The following is a 20,155-nucleotide window of genomic DNA, read 5'->3' as shown; positions in this document are numbered from 1 at the left end:
CCTATATTTGATTTTCAATACATGTCTCATATAAATGAATTCGAAGTTCTTTGCTAGCATAACACTGCTGCGTGTGAACGATTGACACACTTATTCTTTGTCGAGCGATATTTAGCGATGATCGGACTGCACAAACGTATTGATTTCTTGCTGGCTCGCGGCCGAAGCTTAACCAGACTGTGTTTGCACGAAGATATGCCCTAAATTTGATTTTTAATACACGTCTCGTATAAATGAATGAGACGTTCTCCGCTAGCATAATACCGCTACGTGTGAACGATTGACACACTTATTCTTTGTTGAGCGATATTTAGCGATGATCGGACTGCACAAACATATTGATTTCTTGCTGGCTCGCGGCCGAAAGTTAACCAGACTGTGTTTGCACGAAGATATGCCCTAAATTTGATTTTTAATACACGTCTCGTATAAATGAATGAGACGTTCTCCGCTAGCATAATACCGCTACGCGTGAACGATTGACACACTTATTCTTTGTTGAGCGATATTTAGCGATGATCGGACTGCACAAACGTGTCGCTTTCTTGCTGGCTCGCAGCCGAAGCTTAACCAGACTGTGTTTGCACGAAGATATGCCCTAAATTTGATTTTTAATACACGTCTCATATAAATAAATGAGACGTTCTCCGCTAGCATAACATTTCTACGTGTGAATGATTGAATGAAATCAGAAGCATGGCGTCTCTCTCTCAGTTAAGAATGTATTGTATTTAGAATCTATAATATATCGTTGCTTTGAATGAAATCAGAAGCATGGAATCTGTCTCAGTTCAGAATGTATTGTATTGTATTTGCCATTTTTACTGTTTGTCTTACGTCAGCGCACGTGGCGTGACGTCACTTCAGGAGGCGTGGTTAAGTGCCCTGTATGGAGGGGTCAATTGGAAATGAAGACCTGAACAAAAGGAACAGCAAATCATTTTTACATGACAATATCCCGCTTCTTGGCCAACTAATGAAAGACAAGATGTACTACATAGTCTTCCAATACTGTGCACTGCTACAAACGGACCACTTACGTCGACCATGTGCTATATTTATTTGGTATATAAGGGTAATTCTCGTACTTCACCAATGGAGGTAAATAGGAGTGCACTACTTACCTACAACCAGCAGAGGCACAGTTAATGGACCGCCTCAGTGAGTTTGGCATTCAAGACACTGATCCGGCAGCGTTACTTTATTCAATACGAAACAGGAGTTCAGAACAGTCAGATAATGTATTAACAAACCAAAAAAAAACAAAAAAAACCCACTATTGTCGTCATTAACTTACCCAACAGGTGATACTTGAAAATAACCTCCTGATCAGGTAACATCACTGTAAAAAATTGATTTTACGAAAATTTACAAAATTAATAAGGTATTAAATTCTGTGACATGTTACAAAAAAATGGACAGGACAGTGGCGATGTCTTAACAACAAGGTTGCTTGTTGGGGAAAACAGTCTAAATGAAACAATACTTTAATATTGTTGGTGGATAAACTTCCAGGCAAATGAGCAAGTTTCAGAGCACAGAAAAAAAAAACTTTCAAATGTTTATTTTTTTTTCATTAATAAAGATTATTCACATTTATACAAAGTAACACACAAAACATAGCAGGCAAAAATCAGAAGTGAAGTCTTTAGTGTCATGAGATCATACAGAAAAAAAATATGCAATAATGATGCTGGAAGAATGCCGCATACTCTAACCTCCAAATCTTTGGTATTAATGGGCTTTTTAGTCATTATGAAAAACATACAAATTTTTGTGAGTTTTTAATTGATGAATAAAAGGTGGAAGGTTTTAACTTTTTTTGCATTCATGAAAAGCGTATCTCAAAAATTCATGACTTAAAAGCAGACATTTAAAAAAAATGTTAACGTGCTTTTTTAACGGTATGCCCAAATAAATTATTTTGAGAAGCAGATGCCTATGTTTTTTTGTATAATATTCTCAAAATGTTTTTTTTTTTTTTTTTTAAAAAGGTGGATACTTCTAATTTTGTGACTTTATATCTAGGAAAAACATCTCAGCGTGTATGGAAAAACTCCCTAAAGGACTTTTTTGTATTGATGAAAAATGCATTTCTTCAAATGTGACATCTTATAAATGTATTATAGATGAAAATATCGTTAGTTCATAACTCTAATAATAACATTCAAACAATACAAGCAGGAAAATGAATCTTTAAAAGCAAAAGACAAAGATTAGTTTGGCTCAAGACAAAGAAAAGCTCCTTTGAATGTCACACAGCACGAAGAAGGAGAATGAACTACCAAATAACCTCTAAAATGACAATTTCAACCCTTGGAAATGATTGGCATTACAAAGCTGGCCTGAAAAGCTTCGACTTCACTTTCCATGGAAAAATCTGTCAAGCTTGACTTTTGTTTTGTCTACCATTGATTTAAAAAAATGGGCACACAGGACCGTGCACAAAGTGAGTCTGAAAGCCTCCAGCAATGGGGTCACAGAAGCTAAATTTCAAACCTAAAATTACAGTTTTTCTTTTTCCCCGTTTGAATCTGGGCCAGATGATCAACAAAAAGATCCTGGGGCGGTTACGTCATTCACAGTCCGCGAGAAGAAGAGACAACATGTGGCTGCTTCACTAGAACAATTTGCCTGCTGAAATCACCGAGCTGGAGCAACCTCACAATTCACCCAACCGGGCCAATCTTTTTTTTGCCCCCCTCGCACCCAGATCAACGGGTCTTCAAGGGGACCCATTATGAAGATGTGAATGACAAGATCGCCGTGCAAAAATTGTACACCGGCTTATCACTTCATGGGAGGCCCTCGTAGAGGTCAAAGGATTGGAGGAGATCAGATTATACAGGAAAGCCCATTATTGTCAAATTTATTCAATTTCATCTTTAATTGGGGAAGCGGCATCTCTCCAAAAAGAGGAGGTAAAACATGCTTCCCCACCCCCCAAAAAAAGGGTGAGAATGCTGTGGGAATTGGATGGCAGGAAATAAAAAAAGATGGGACGGAAAAAGGAAGGAAAAGATAAGCGCGGTATTAATAATGTATAAGAAGAAAGGCACCCGGGTGGCTGATGCAGCAGCTGTCTGGTTTCGGAGAGGGGAGGCGCCTGTGCGCTTTAAACATCAATCAGTCCTCCCGGCAATGAGGAGGTGATGTAGTGTCACGGCGGGATTGAAAGTGGGTGGGGGGGGGGGGGGGGGGAATGAAAGAAAGACCATTACATCAAACAGGATCCATTTGCGACGGCCACCGGGGGCTTACTGGCTTATCGCTCAACTCATCGCCGGACTGCGAAACGGCCGCAGAAGAAATAGCCGGCAGTCGGTGCGCCACGCAACTGGGAAGTTAATGGGTGTTTCTGCGGGGAGGGCAATTTGGTGAATAGGAAAGAGGAGACGGTATTACGTGGGATTGTGAGCTACAATGTGACGGTCAGCGGGTGTAATGCGTGCAGACGGCGGGGACGTAACGTAGTCATTTCTCAGCAGCGCCAGTCGCCGGCAATCAGACGGGCCCCCGTCCCGCTTTTTCTCCCCTTTTCTGGCTGGCCCAGCAGTTTGGACACAAAAATAGACAAAATATGCTGAGCAGAACATCCGCTAAAAGTGATTAAATTCTTATTCAAGGACTCGCTCGTGTGCACACTTGGGCTGGAATTTCGCTACGTTTCCAGCCACATAACTCCCAGTTTTGCTCCCAAGTGTGTTAAACTTTCAAGTCTTCAAATTTCGCTGCCACGCTCCGCCGATGTGCAGAAGCGCAAAATAAATCAGTTTGCAATTTTGCGTTTCAATTGCTCGAGTGTGCGCGGTTAAACTTATCGGAGCAATCGGACTAAATCTTTCGGACAAGTTTTGAAGGGCAGTGGAAAATGGGGAAAAATGGCCAATTCAAACCATTGTGTCAGGAATGAAATATATCATATCCAGACATTTGTTGGGAGGGGACGCTTGTGTCTTGCAGCGGCGGCAAATGTGGTGCAGCCGACACAACCTGGAGTTGAACACGCCCGAGACTGTAGGGATGATTGCGGATTTCACAATGCATCCTTTTTTCACAGCTACCCCTCAAGATGTCCAACAGCCCCCGTGTCAACAGTCGAGACCTTCCACTTCCTGGAAATGACGGTCTCTCAGGACCTGAAGTGGGAGACCCACAAAAAGCCCCTGCAGAGGATGTAGTTCCCTCGGCTTCTGGGGAAGAACGGCCTGCCGCAGGAGCTGTTGAGGCCGTTCTACAGAGCAATCATCGAATCAACCCTGTGTTCATCCATCACAGTCTGGTTTGATGCTGCCACAAAACAGGGACAAACTCCAACTGCTACAGACAATCAAAACTCCAGAAAAAAAATTGTCCTGCACATCTAACCCACCCATGAGAACTTGCACACTAACGGAAATCAGCCAACCATGCGAAATTCTCTTGGACCCTCCACATCCTGGTCACCGGCTCTTCCAAGTCCTTCCCTCAGGTAGCCACTATCGAGGCCAACGCTATCGAACAATTCAAACTAAAACTAGCAGACATTCCAACAGCTTCTTCTTCCCTCGTGTTAAGTTAACTTGGAATTCCATTGTAACACGTTGCCAAATATGTCTTGAGATCGTTGTCACATCTGTGTCATGCCAATTATGCATTATTTATTTATTAGTGTGTTCTCTGGGATGCAGAGGCTCCCAAAAAGGTGATTAATTTGTCAGAATGATAATTATCAGCTATTCCGACTGCTACTCGGGCCCTAAAACGTTCAGAAAGATCAAAGCTGTTCGACGTTGTTTACGTACGCTAACATTTTGGATGTGTAAACATGCGAATTGTTGCAGGTGTTTGGTAATTGCAAATAGGAACATTGGGTAAGGATTACAGTAATCCCCACACGGGAGAAGCTTTGCACAGTGATGGAGAAAAATATTACACGACACTTGTTCATTTTAATATCTGCAACCACTAAAGGTGTATCGCACCTGAAGAGTACAACGAACACCGATTCCTTAATCGTTATATTTGTCCAGACAAATGTACCTATAATTGAGCATTAACATTAAATACAAACTGAGGAAATAAGGGTGGTCTAATATTTTTTTTCCATGACTCTTTGTGCCAGAGGAGCTAAGTTTTGCCTGGGTTGTCAGGGGAAGTTATCCAGTCTTAGCTTCCTGCGCATGCACATGCATATGCAAACGCCTGGGCAAGATCAAATCATTTATTTTTAAGATTTATTTTGAGTGTGAAATTATAGTAGACCATTTTGGGATCATATTTTGGGCAATCTTGAATGGAAACTCCGTATATTGAAAATGTAAATTGGACTTGTCATAGTAGACATGTCACATACAGTACTCTGACATATATTTATGGACCATAAAACAGGCAACTTGAGTACCGTAATTTCCGGCCTATAAGACGCCACTTTTTTTCACACGCTTTCAACCCTGCGGTTTATGCGGTGATGCAGCTAATTTGTGCATTTTTTCTAACGGCCGCAAGGGGGCACTCGAGCGGGAAAAGGTAAGAGTGAAACCGGTGGAATATATGTGCCGAGGAAGTGACTTTTACAGGTCTGGTCCCATTAGCGCTGCGCAAGCGTGTTACTGCCATTTCTCAGTTATTTTTACCAGTATGTTTCTTTTTTTTTTTTAAACTGGCCCTGTTAGCGCAGCGGCGCTAGCGTTAAATTCTCTATGTACCGTCTTTCTTTGTAAATATCTCGTGTTTCAGTGTCGGTGTCGATGTGGGCACTTGTGGCTTTTACACAGCTGCGGCGTATGTATGTACCAAATGGTATTTCCTTTACAAATGTACTAGCTGAGGCTTAGAACCAGGTGCACTCTGTAGGCCGGGAATTACGGTACTTACTCAGTTTGACAGTATTTGTGGTATGACTGAGCAGGCCCTGTTATTCCCTGCAAATAGATTAATGCGAAAGAAAATATGCATACAGATAATGCGCGTAGATGCTAAATTGGAAATTGGCCACTTCGACCTGCAATATAAATCCAGCCTTAACTGTGGAAAGACACCTGAGCCCGATGCAGCTCTTTTGAATGCAGCCCCCCTCTTAAAACTTAAATACATCACATTTTAAATACAAAAACCTCGACAAATACCCCCAGTGCAAAAACAAATAAGATTACATTCACCTCACAGTTTTGTTGGTGTACGCCTTTCCCGGTTCTCTTTCAATACGGCTTTATTAAAGGCTCCCGGTCCGATTCACGGCGGCTGGCTCAGAAGATGTGCTTGAGGTGCTTCATGCCGTACGTCTTGAAAAACACCAGCAGGATGAGCGTCCACAGGCCGAGGATGAAGCCGTCGGGAGGGTGCCAGTCTTTCTGTTTGGGCTTCTAAATGGGCGGCGATGTAAGGTGAGGTGACACGGGGGATGGAGGATGGGGGGGGGGGGGATGCAGTTTAGTAATGGTGAGCATATTTTCTCCGGTCGAGGCAACTGCTGATTACGCTGTCATTCACATAGGCAGGAAGGCAAGTGCGCGTACACAAACGTCAGTACACCTCCCTTTGCTTAGTGTGTGTCCCGTTCACTGGCACATCATCATTTTGTGTGTGATTATACTTTTAAATCTCCGTATTAAAACAAGCATTACAAGGAGAATATTTATATGCTAATGCCATGCCGATATTCCCCCATGCAACCCCCGTGAGTTAACCTAAATAAATAAAATAAATAAAAAGAGGGGAGAATAGAAACATTGGGGGGACGAAACAATTCATAGTACTAAACAGATTTCTGTTATTCTGCTCGACAGAAGCTGACTTTATCCATTCAGAAAGTGGTACAATACCACCCCCCACCGCCATCCACAAAACGCAATGGGTTGTTTTCACGTGACGTCACCCGTTGTGCTGCCTCGAACGACGGCCATTTTCGATCCCTGAGCCTCCGTTACTCGTACATAGGCAAGGTGGACGACATTATCTTTCTAACTGCGTCACAAAGGCGCAGTATTGTGCCCTTGATCATTTACTATATGTGACAGAAATCATGGAGGAGGAGCACTTACCTGTATGCTAACACGGAAAACAAAGGGCGGTGGAATATTATGTTTTTTAATATCGAGGCAAACTCCAATTATTCATTTTTTTTTTTTTTTTCCAAAAAGTAAAACCTGTATATTAGTTCACCACAAGCAAAGGGAAATATTTGTTTAAAATTTGATGACAATGCCAGAAAGATAAAAGAATAAACAAATTCAGTATTTCACAAAATTCTTGAAACTTTCAAGTGACTGACAAAAAAGGATCTTAACGGTAATGTTGGCCTTCTGAAAAGAGGATCGATTAAGCTTGTTAGCTCGGCAACAGAATCAGCACGATGGAGGTTGAGACCGGGCAGCGGGATAACAGCGTCAGGCAATCGTGCACAAAGCCAGGTCTCCGTGAACCACAGAGCCGCAGAACGTCCAAAGTCTTTCGTCGGAAGCGTTAGACGATGTCCCCGCTTATGCAGTCGGACTTGTGTACCGGATCGCGAGGCTTTGAAGAGCGCGCCAACGAGCAACTCTGGAAAAAGCTTCAGCGAATTGGCGAGAGTTGTCGAAAAAAAAGTCAGAAGTGCACTTGAGTCCCAAGATTCCCGTGACACCACAAAAACACAAAATTCCGCAGGCTACAAATCTAGTACACGTTAGGTCGAGAGGTTAAATGGACGGCCCGCAGTGGTGTATGGGTAATTCGGCAAAAAAATGTGACGTCAGTGAAAACAACCCATACTTCTTGGCAAGACAAGCACTCGGGATAGAACATTGCGTAGGGTCGAGTCCACCAGAATGGGGAAAAGTGTTGTCTGTGTTTGGCTCGAGGAGGGAGGGAAGGAACGTTTGCTGAAGGGTAAACATTGACACTGAAAATGGAGATAAAGCCGGGCTCACAGGAGGAGACCAACTTTCCGAGGACCGAAAGATAAAGTTAACTCAAAAGAGTCAGAAGGTGTGGATCCATTTAATTGGGTTTCAACAAATGTGATACCTCTCTTAAGGCGGTGCGCACGCTTGACAAGTTGGAGCACGATTCCTCGTGACATCTGGTATGCAAAAGATCTCTCGTGGGTCGGCATCAGATTCTAACGGTACGCCAACCGTGGGCAGAAATAACACCGTTTCGCGGTATCACAGCGTTGCAATTGCAGCTCTAAAATGGATTTAGACTTTACCCCGGTGAATCACTCTGTAGGTACATAAGTACGCGTAAAAGAAAATAACTGAATTTTTCTGAATAAAATTTAAATATATGGACTTTCAACACACGCCTTAATTGGAGTAAACCTGCTAAATATCCAAAATCTTGCTTCAGTTTCCGTGTGCAAGAAAGCTGACGAAACGGGTCTATTTTTAGCTTTTTAAACTAACAGAAAACCGGACACCTCTTTTCAGCCTTCCCTGGAGATTTCTTTCTCTGGTGCCATTTTGTAGCACAATCACTAATCATTGGTCCGTATGCTAACAATTAGTGTCTAATGATTGCGTCCCGTTCGGTCAGCTTTGCCCTTGCCATCTCCCTGGAAAGCTGCTAGGAAACAAATCACTAAAATCCGTGACTCACAGCGTGGCAAAAAAAAAAAAAAAAAAAAAAAAAAAAGAAAGCAAACTGTTCAGGCCCAGACTTGGTGCGACAATTAAGGATGAATTATTGGTTCGGGAAGCAAAAACTAGATTTTTGAGCGCTTACGTATGCAATAACCTCCCTCTCTCCGCAATCGTTTACGTGACAATGCTGCCAATTTCAACTGTCAAAAGACACGGGGCCCATCAGTAAATCTCACCAATGTCGACCTGCAAATATATTTAATTGCTCAATCAAGTGGAATCAATGGAGCATCTCTCCCCGAATAGAATGCTAATAATGCCTTCTAGTCGTTAAGGCACGTGAGCGGGGAGCTCGTCAGAGTTGCAGCTTTAAGGGGAACTTTATTTTTTCTTTTAACGCCGCAGATGACAGTTAATAGTTTCTGAGGGGGTACTAAACAACTACAATTCAAGAAATAAATAATACGATAAATTAATTAACATTTGGTGCTAAAGTAAAGCCTCGGTTTTCGAACATTCCCGTTCTCGAAAGAAAATTTCAAGATTTTTTTGCCTATGTTTTCGAACGATAATCGGTACTCGAATGAAAAATGAAAAAGTGAAAAATCCCGGAAATAACATATTGTGCGTGGCCAGACCAGCTGACCCACGACGCGCTTTGTTGTGAATTCCCATGCCTCAAAAAAAAAAAAAAAACAAAAAAAAAACGGAAATAACATAATGTGCCCGGCGCAAGCAGCTGACCCACCCAAGACACGTTTTGTTGTTGTCTATTCGAATGCCCCCTGAAAAAAAATAACCCGGAAATGACAACGCGGATAGCTTAGTGACTCTTGTTTGTCCCAAGTGCTAACATCAAAGCCGTCTGCGCCAAAGTGGAACGAAAGCCATAATTTCGTCGGACTTCATCACCCCAAAAAATCTGAATGGAGCAGAGCAGGCCAAAATTTTAATGATGTCGTGGTGAGCCACTTCAGAAATGTTCTTAAGAGACGGCAGAAACAAATGACAGAGTTGTTTTTTTGTCAAAAGGGGGCGAGTCACCACCCCCAAAGAAATTTGATATGTACAGAAACATTTTCTGCACTCACGTTACGAATGTTTTTGTTACTTTTTGTAAAAATAAAAAAAAGAATGCTTTTTTCCCCCCATTATTGTTTCTTTAAAGTTATTCTGCACTTTTGTTAGTAATAAAGGAGGAGGCCAAGTCGCTACAAATACGGCAATGCATACATTTTAAGCAAAAAATATATTTCTTCCATTATTTTACTATATAAAGTATTTAAACTATACATGTATTTCTACTATGCAGTTTATTATCAGGAAAAGCTAAAAAAAATGCTTTAAAAAGCCTAATTTTTTTTAGGCACGGAACGCATTATTTCTTTTTCAATTAATTGTAATGGCAAACGTCGATTCGGTTTTTGAACAATTCAGTTTTCAAACCGTTTTCTGGAACAGATTGTGGTCGAGAACCGAGGCATCACTGTATTATGTATTTGCTATATTCGAGTTAGTTCAAGTCATGAATATAAAAATGAGTAAAGGCAATTTTTCGACCCACGCAAACTCCTTTTTGGGGTGATCACATTTACAGAAGAAAACTGGAAACTTGGGGTTTTCCTTAAAAAAAAAAAAAAGTCAGGCGACAAATGTCTGCGGAACGCCGCACCTAACTTTGGGTAATGTGGAGAAGAATACTGAGACTTGCATCATATAAAATGTAAAGATTTGTCAGCAAGAGTTTACCTGCACGAAGTTGAACAGAGAACCATGATAGCATTAATCTCAAAGGTTGATGCATAGTCAACATTTGGGCCGGGCTAAAGGAAGACATTGACTAATGGACTGCACCTAGCGCTTTACTTACACCATCTCAGTCCCCAAAGTGTTTTATGAAATTCACACACAAACATATTCATAAACCAGTGGGCAGCTGCTGCCATGCAGGGTGTTGCCAGGCCCACTGGGAGTAAATTATGGTTCACTGTCTTGCCCAGAGACACTTCAAGATGAAGACACTTGGACCGGGATTTGAACAGATGACCTGGTTGAACAACAGCCACAGCTGCTGTGTTCAAATTAGATGTGAAACGTAGGGTTAGGGTTAGGGTTAGAGACATCGCTGAGCCTGGTGAGAGCAATCAGTTCTGATGACTGCAGAACCCGTGAGATCAAAATATTGCTTGTGCTCTCACCAGTAAGATGTTTCCAGAAAAACACGACAACTCGTTCAACCAGGAGGCAGGGGACACCTTGAACTGGTTGCCATCAAATTGCAGGGTAAAAAAAATCCAATCTATTGGGGTAATCGTTCTGATATTTTCAGAAGTGGAATTGGACATAAGATGAGGTGTCTACATAAATATATAACATAAAGACCGATTGCAGTTTTGTGACATAAGCCACATTGGGCTTTTTCTCGATATAAGCACATGAGAAAATGCTTTTATGTCCCGAAAATCCAAATTACTAGGGCGATCTGATATCTTTAGAGGTTCAAGTGGCCATTAGTAGATTACCCGCATGAATTTTGGTGACAATTGATTGCAGTTTTGTGAGATTATGCAATATTAAGGCTTTTCTCTATTATGAGCACAGAGGAGTCACCATTAGGCCACCAAAGAAGTTGAACGTTCCGATTTCATCGCGACTCCCCGGCGGTCTGGCTGGTCTCCAGGAGATAGAAGCCTCGGCAGCTCGAGCCGCCTCTGGTTGCCAACTCATCTCCGGTGAGATCTCGCGAAGAGATCTGACTCTCTGTTAAAAAATGTTTTCCCGAGGTTCACTCGCAACGAAGTTGGACGACGATATTCTGCGATATACGAACTTGGTGACATATCTTCACTGCACTCCAAGCGAGCCTTGGCGAGCTGAACACACAACAAAGGGCACGCCCGTCGACGCTGATCTGACCCGACTGAGAGCGTGTGACCATCAGGGGCAGTTGACCTGTGTGCATGCTAGCGCATGATTAGCGAAAAGCCTCTGGGGGAGGACGAGCACAAGGGGGGACCGACTGCCAGTGACCCAAAGCCGCATCAGCAGTGCTGCCAGGAGGAACCCGAGGAACATATGGCCTCAGCCGGGAAAAATTAGGAACTTGTTAGCGCGATCTGTAATAAGGTGACAAATTCAGTCTGCGCTTCTTTTTCAGGCTTTTGTTGTGTTTATTGACGGATGCCACACTTCATCTCGCCCTCTTTTTGTGTAGCGGTCATACTTTATTACGCTCTTAACGTGCTTCTTTTTCAGCGCTTTTCTTCAGGATTTTTGCACTGTTATGCATCGTCATGTTTATGTGCTTTTTCTGGCTTTTGCTAAGCACATTTGTCATGCTCTCAATTTGTATGTGGTCTCATTTCTTTGTTACACTGCGTGTGTATTATACACACACACACATTACACAATGTCGTTGTTGACAATGGTTATGTTGTCTGACATATTCCGGAGCGCTGTATGTTTTTTTTTTTTTTTTTTTCCCAATGTGACATTCCGAAACGCTTACCAAGGCTGCTTTTTTAAATGTGCATTGGCAGTTTATGAAAATGTTTACGTTTACAAGAGGAAGACAAAAACGTGAAGAAAAATGTGACCATGAAAGAGGCATTCGAAAATATTTGCCACATTGATGAGAATCGAGTGAAGGGAAGAGGAAGGCTGCCTGTTTGGTGACCTTCGCTGATTGAACCGTTCACTGAAGCGGCCTACCCTCCATTACACGGGCTTTGTGTTGCATGATCAATCCGACAGCTAAATCAATTAATGGCAAAGCTATCAGATTGATTGGAGATAATTAACACGGGTTGCTAACGGTCCTCTGAAACACCTTGACGAGCACAAACCCTCCCAAGGTCGAAAATGGCTGCAATTTATGTCAGTTGAGTGTCACTGTGCATTTTTATTGCGCTTAAAAGTCTTGTCATGCACCCCATTAGCCAAAGGGGTGGAAAAGGGACATGCATTAGGATTTGGATTTTTCTGTACCAAACATTATGAAAGGTACAGATGCATACCAAGTTCTTTTAACTTTTAAGAAATGGATATTAGAACACCACCGGTGGCGCAACACATGTAGAAAGAATATCGCCGTACTCCAGGCATATATTCTTTATCCTCTGTGTAGAACAGAGACTTACTGAAGCGTGACTATTTACCATGTGGCCCAGTGTATCCGTATGTCTGTATTAAACATTGAGATAGGAGAGCTTTGAGGTATGACCATGGCCAAGCAAGGACTTAAAACTCTTCAGGCACCACTGCATTTTGGATCTCAAGTATGTGTTGTTTTTTTTTTTTTATTTGAACATAATATTCAATCTTTTTATTTCGATAATTTACTGTTAGCACTAGGATGCACATTTCCTTTGAAATGTCATTCAATCCTCTCCTGTTTGCACTCAAATGCTGTGCATTTTGTTCCTTTACTGTACCGAATGTGAACTCTACCCAAATGGGTGCGCATTATTCGCAAAAGAAATGTTTTTGTTGTTCTAAATGCCATCCTTTGTTGTTGTTGAAGGGAGGCACTTTGGAAGTTTAATAAATAAGACGAAGGACTCTGAACCACCGCACCCCACGTCCACTTTGAAAAGAGTGTCACTGCAGCAATGGAATTCTTTTTTCCCCCATTGGCATTTCCAGCACCCTTGACTCCGTGGAGGCATACTGTCAAGTCGACATAACCATAAATAATAAAGATCATAATGAGGCAAAAATGAACATTTTAGTCCCGAGCACTATGCATGGGCCGAAGCCATATTTGTTTTGGAAAAACTGTTGAGCGGGACAGCGTGTAAAGAGAGTTAAAGCAGTGAATCGGATTGCAAATCTATGCTAAATATTGCCTCAACGGGTGTATTAGGTCCACAACAATGCTGCAGCGAAGTCGTCTGCTGGAGTGACGTCAGATATGGGGACCGTAATCATCATATGAAATTAAGCCCCCCCCCAAGCCCAGAAGGAATCTCGAGAAATGTCAACGTTGGAAACGAGCTTGTAAACTGGAGGGATTTACCGTAGAAAATGTGACCGATGTGTGGCCTCTGCATTTTGTCTGTGGAAAGACGCCAAAAATTGAAAACACAGTAAATATTTGCGACTGCAACTTCTGCGCGCGTGGGTTTGTTTGCTTTTTTTCTCAGCAGAATGAAAAATCAACAGACAATTCACCGTAATCGTAAACACACCTCACAGGACAACGCAAGATATTCAGAGCGCGAGTTCACCTCAGGAGGTCCTTCGATCTGTGACTAAAGTATTTGGTGAAAACTTCAATTGAGTGGGGAGGACCAGTAGATGACTGGTTAGCACACCTGCCTCACAGTTTTGAGGACGTGGGTTCAAATCCGGCGTGAGTTTTCTCCGGGTACTCCGATTTTCTCCATAAAACACAATCTGTACGTTGATTTTATGTCAGATGAATCATTTTGTTGTGTTTTAGCTTTAGCTTTAGCTCCGAACAAAAAAATAGAAGGCAGCAGCAGATTTTGTCTCTGAGAATTGAAATCATGTCTAGAATAACGGTAACTCACTTTTCAAACAGAATTTCATCCACATACTTTGTACTCCTTTTGAGTAAATATTTTGGCTACTCTATCCAAAGCTGATATATACTTATGAAATTACTGACGTGTTTAGACTTGCCCAAATTTTACAATGACATTAGTTAGGTACACTGCGTGGTGCACAGTTTACTGGGAGAGTGGATGCTAAATAAAAATAAATGAATAAATAAATAACTTGGTGGCCCGGTGGCTCAGTTGTGATTGATTGACACGTTGGCCTCACAGTTCTGAGGTCCCGGGTTCAATCCCAGACCCGCCTGTGTGGAGTTTGCGTGTTCTCCCCGTGCCTGCGTGGGTTTTCTCCGGGCACTCCGGTTTCCTCCCACATCCCAAAAACATGCGAGAATAATTGGACCCTCTAAATTGCCCATAGGTGTGATTGTGAGTGCGGCAGTTGTCTGTCTTCAGGTGCCCTGCAATTGGCTGGCAACCAGTTCAGGGTGTGCCCTGCCTGTTGACGGCTGGTATAGGCCCCGGCACTCTCTGCAACCCTTGTGAGGATAAGCAGCTAAGAAAATGGACAGATGAATGGATGGATAAATAACTTATTAATGCAACTTTTTTTTAACGGCCAAACAGGACGCAAAAAAGGGGGGAAAAAATTGTTTTTTTCCTATTCTAAGGCCTCGACCATAGTCAACCAATTGTTAAGCTGTTATCTATGTATATTTTTAAATACATGAATCGTAAAAGTTTACTTTGTCCGAACATTCGGGCAAGTCATGCCGTCACTGGAGCTTATTTGCGCAAAGTGCAGTGTTGAAGTGGGAAATAGTATTCCAAATAATAATTGAAAAAAAAGTTCAATATACAAGAGGGAAGTGAATGAGAGAGTTCTTTTCAGCAACAGTAAAATGTAGAATAAGAATATGACGGGATGAGTGGGCTTGGAAGGAAGGCGGGGGGGTGCATCCTGACACCATCGTCAGTGCATTAATCAACACTTCACAGACACACACATTTTCATATACCACATCCCCCGCACAGTCACTGTCAGTCATTTTGATGACTTTTCTATTTACAAGTCGGCACGTGCTCTCACAGCAAATTGGAAAATGCTTTGCTGAGCACCGAGAAGACAATCAACGATTGGATTCGTCTTTGTCGCCACGGGCGCCAGACCCTCTAGGGCATATTCAAGACATCAAATCGAGGCGACGCCGGCTCTCATCTTACTCCGTCGCTCGAGCGCGTCTGAATTTGAAGTACAAAGACGTCTCTGCGAGGGATTCTCGCGGCACGACAGCAAATCAAAGGGAGGGCAGCCTGTCAATAAGCTACAGGGGACGTTGGCCCTCGCTGCAGATCTCCGGATATGAGGGCCCGGGGGACCGGGGGGCATGACTCATCCGGTGAGGCACAAACACGAGTCCAAGACTTTAATCACACATCTGTGGCAGGGGTCACTGGAGTGATGCAATCTATAATACAGGTCTGTATTTACAGGCTGGGACATAAAGGATCTGGAAAATGCTGAGCTAACCAGCAGATGAAATAAAGGAAAATATTCCTAACGCATCCTGAACAATCCAAAATTTGACATGGTCCACGCTACGCCAAATGCGCTGCATGCATTTGTGTCTGTAACGCAAATTAATACACACAGGTCAGCTACTTGAATGCGAGCAAAGTGACTCAGAAGGACACTCGCTACGCGCACATTTTCCTGCCGCAACGGAGCCTGTCCATTGTGCCGGATTTCGCGGTTGGCCCTTGACGCCGAGGAGACCAAGACTCGCATTTCACAGTTCTCATCGTAGCTATGGAAACGGGACAAAGACGTCTGTTGAGGGCAGTCGACTCGTCTTGCAAAACATTCTAAGTCGTCTCCAAATGAAGCATGGACGCACTTGAAGCGACATGAAGACAAGGCCGGGATGATCGGGGGTCCGAACGGGTGTGCGTGTTTTGTATAATGAGTCTGTTTGTGCGTCTCTTACTTGATGGATGATCTCGGACACCGGCAGCTGATCCACGTATGAGAGTGACTCCTTTTGCAGCTCTCCGTTGTCAGAACTGAACCCAAAAATTAAAAAAAAATAAATAAATAAAAGATTACAAAGGAGACGACTTGTTCTGTGGTATCATCTCATAAAACAGGAACAGATTGCAGTATTTCTGCAGCCACGGGGGAGAAAGACTTTTATTGGTCTTGTAAGTTTTAATAAAGCAAAGGATTTCAAGACCAAGTCCAGATGGGAATGAGTTAAAGTGGCCTTGCAAAGGTTTTTTTTTTTTTCTTTTCCAAGTTTCTAAGTTTTGGGGTATTTTGGGAGCCTGAATACAGTCATTCTGGAAACGGGCCCAACAGTCAATACATTTGGACACGTTGCTCTCGTACTTCCGTGTTGGCAACACTTTTGCATCTTTCCTGACACGTTGAGGCGCTAGTCACAGCAAAACCTTCTGCACCTCAACTATCATGATCAACAACAAGTTGAGATGGAGTACAACATCGCTGTTGGGCGCAATAGTAATTCGCGAATGCTTGGACTGCCCGAGAGAAGTGTTGTAAAACTTCACTCTGTGGGAGCCGTGGGCATTTTGTCACCTCGAGATTTAAAGTCTGGATGTTTTTGTTTTTTTTTTAAAAAGAAACTAACTAGTAAAAAAAAGGTTTATGTTTGAGTACGCTTGTTTTGGTATAAAACTGATAGCTGTAAAGCATGTTTACAGAAAACTGATTAAAAAAAAAAAAAATTATGGACCTTTCCGACTGGTGATCTTCAGCTCTGCACCCTTTAGCTACAGTTGCCATGCCCCACAATCTTCTCTATCGCGAATTCCAGACAACTTTGGGGTATGGTTTTTTTTTTGCCAAACACGTCAGACTTGTCCAATAGAGTTCTACAGAGAGGTCTCAACTATTTCACGCAAGGTACACGGAATTAAGATTACCTTCGAAAATACAGTCTTTGGTTTGTTGATATTGTTCACATTTAGTGTCACGTGCGGTCTTCCGCAAGCCTTAATCCATCGTAGACACTTCGTCAACTGTATTTTAGGTTTTGGAAAATGAATCAACCGGGCCCCTTGCAACCTAGACGGATATCTTTCATCAGAATTGCACATCTGAGGACAATTTTCTTCGTAACATTAACTTTTCCAAGCGCACGCTACTGACAACCAGCATTGGTTGTGGGACAATACGGCGAGAGGGGCGTGTCACGTCAGGGGTCAAGGCAATGCGGCTATCTGATTGGCTATGATTCTACGAGTGATTGACAGGTCGGAAAGGTCCATTGTGTGTACATGATCAGTCGCTCCAATAGTTACTTTCACACATCTTGTCATTTGAGGTTTTTTTTTTTTTTATGTTGTTCTGTTAAATAGCACAGAAAGGGAAGGGCATAACCTGGCATTTATCTGCCTCCTATTGCATCACAGTTATGACAAATGCAAAACTTATAACCTGTAAAAGCAGTCATCTGTCAGCCACTTTAATGTGTCGCGGTACAAAGTCAGCATGTGGATTCTCCGCTTCGGACGGAATATCAGACGGGGGGATGCCGACGGTTCTCAAGGGTATTTCGCAATGTCGAGATGGAGTGGGCACTACCTTCTCTCGCCCCGTTGTGTTGAAAAAAAAAACTGTCGTCGCCCAGACAGCTATTTCATGCATGGGCTGTGTATACAATTTTGACACCCAGTATTTACTTCCCCTGCCCCAGTTGCCACCATCAGACAACTATATTATACGTCACAGCCAACAATGGCGCCATGGCTCTGTGCTGTACTACATCCACTGCGTGGTGAACGCTATTGTCGATGTCCGACATGTTTTTCATTTGTCACACCACACAGACGCCGCTGCTGTCGTCATGCTGACATTCGACTGTGGGATGCCGTAATGTCCTGCTAAAGCCGCTATTCTGACTTAATCAGGTTTAATCTTGTGTGGTGTCAAAGTTACGCTTCAAACGTAATTGCTATCAGTTATTTACAACATCCATCCATCCATTTTCTGCACTGCTTATCCTGAATGTCAATTAATTTTAAAAAGCAGCATGACAGCAAACTATTGGTTGACAACCTAAACGTGAGCTTCTTAGATGACCAAAGCAGATGTAATTTAAAAAAAAAAAATCTTGTATGACTGATGAGCGCTAACAATTGAAATAACACAAGATAAGAGAATCAAAGTCACAGCAATCACGGTTACATCTCATCAGGATGCAGGCACTAATTAGGCCAACTACAACTCAACGGCTTAAAAGCACTCGTCTCCTACAATGAACTGCTTTGAGATTCATCTGATTTTCTAACATTTTTTTTCTTTTTTGGTCTTCTCATCTGCAAATACTCTTTGAGCCGGGCTCAACTTAAAAGAAAGCAGAAGAAAATCCAAGGTTTTCCCACACAAATATAACCTCTGGACTTTATTAACCTCCTCTTCCACTAGAAATGAATAAAATGTGAACATATTTCGGCAAAATGCACTCTCTTATATACCGTGCGGTATGAAAATTTTTCTTTTTTTAACCCACTCAACGTGTGCTGTCATTGGGTGGCTTTAATTACCTTTACTATGACTAATACGACCATGTCTAGACCGCGGGGTCTATAAAGCTGTAGTCTATATTTAATTTCACTATATAGAATTTGTGTAGTAGATATCATAATTAAACCACGTCAGACTCATCCCCACCTACATCAGTGGTGCTCAATGCGACGATCGCAATAGACCGGCAGTCTTGGTCGGGGAAAAAAAAAAAAAAACCAAAAAACAGCCAATGTTCCCTTTAAACTGCGCGCGTGCACGGAACTTTCTCTGCACTCTCTTTTTGCCCCTCCTTGCCCTCCCTCTTAAAGACGCACATTCATAATTACAAATGTTACAGTAATCATGCAGCCCACCAATGTGTTTTATAATGACAGCGTCCACCACCACTGCTATAGTTAGCAACACAGTCTGGGCAACGTAGAGCAAAGACAAGCTAGACATGCTGCTTATGTTTACTTTCGATATTAATGGAGAAAGTTAAAAAAGAAATGCTGCTGTTTTAAGAGGCAATGACTGTTGGAGTATGTCAATAATCGAAGAAAAAGTGGTTAGACTGGACGAGATTTTCTCTTTTCTGAGTGTGAAAGGTCTGGTCTGAAGCCAAAGTAAAAAGTGCAGGATGAGATGGTGTGTAATTTTAATATTCCACCTTGGCACAGCGTGATCTAGGATAAAAGCACAGACAATACAGTGCACAAAAAGCTAGTTCTGAATTTTATAAATATAGGAGGAAACACAACATTAACCTTAAAACGGTTTGGATGTAAGACCACCCCCCGTCATCGGTAGGTCACGAGAGCCTGCCCGATTGAAAAGTAGATCTTGGGGTAAAACGGTGTGGACACCCCTGACTTACATTATAACAACAACATGCAAAAACAGTAGAAAATGGACTTCGATGGAAGGAGTCCTTTAAATAATCTGCCTAAACCAGGCTAAAATAAAAAGTAGTACCATTGACCCATTCTATTACACACACTGTAGTTAGCTGACCAGTGTGTGGGACATGACAAGTCACACACATCATCCCATTAAGGCAGAAAATGAAGCAAATACCGTACATTTTACAAGACTTATCATTGTACTGGTATGTGTGCAGATCTTGTCCAACCTCCAACAAGACAATGATTCCCCAAAGTGCTCCCCGGGTCCTTCAGCTGCCCCCTGCGCCAGTGTTCCACGTACTAGTGTGTGTGTTCATTGTGATGTGTTCATGTGCACCCATGCATGTTCATGACATTCTGATGGAGGGGGGGGGGGTACACGGACACACAGACACACACCCTGGGCCACTACACGATATGAGGTCATTCATTTGAGAGCACTTCCCACTGTATGGCATGTACCTCACAAAGAGGGGTAGCCTTTGCCATCTGCAGCGGCCATTTTCGACTTCAACTAATTCTCCTTTAATAGAAGCTCCACTAAGAAAATTTGACTGAGTTACTCATCAAATTGTTTAATTCGCTAATGCCTCACTCTGAAAATTAACTAGGCGGTCGTCATTCCGGAGCAATTGTCGCTCGCCCGTGTTTTGGTCA

General features: G+C 42.5%; 1 protein-coding gene across 3 annotated transcripts in view; it reads right to left on the bottom strand.

Annotated features, from left to right (window-relative positions):
* Positions 1 to 839: 839 nt before the first annotated feature.
* The window catches only part of pigk (phosphatidylinositol glycan anchor biosynthesis, class K), a 33,933-nt gene continuing 14,617 nt past the window's right edge, over positions 840 to 20,155 (bottom strand). The window contains exons 10-13 of one of the 3 annotated variants that reach the window (XR_009797717.1): positions 16,051 to 16,126; positions 6,141 to 6,344; positions 1,298 to 1,342; positions 841 to 1,199 (exon numbers count right to left, since the gene is read on the bottom strand). Coding sequence is in view for 1 of the 3 variants with exons in the window: in XM_061839139.1 (XP_061695123.1) it covers positions 6,228 to 6,344; positions 16,051 to 16,126 (193 nt within the window). In the remaining 2 variants the exon portion in view is untranslated. Of the gene's footprint in view, positions 6,345 to 16,050; positions 16,127 to 20,155 lie in introns of all 3 variants that reach the window. The other 2 variants (XR_009797716.1, XM_061839139.1) reach the window with 2 other exon arrangements.

The sequence above is a fragment of the Syngnathoides biaculeatus genome, chromosome 13, assembly GCF_019802595.1.
Source record: "Syngnathoides biaculeatus isolate LvHL_M chromosome 13, ASM1980259v1, whole genome shotgun sequence".
Lineage (NCBI taxonomy): Eukaryota > Metazoa > Chordata > Actinopteri > Syngnathiformes > Syngnathidae > Syngnathoides > Syngnathoides biaculeatus.
Note: the sequence above shows the minus strand (reverse complement) of the source record. Positions and strands in the feature narration are given on the sequence as shown.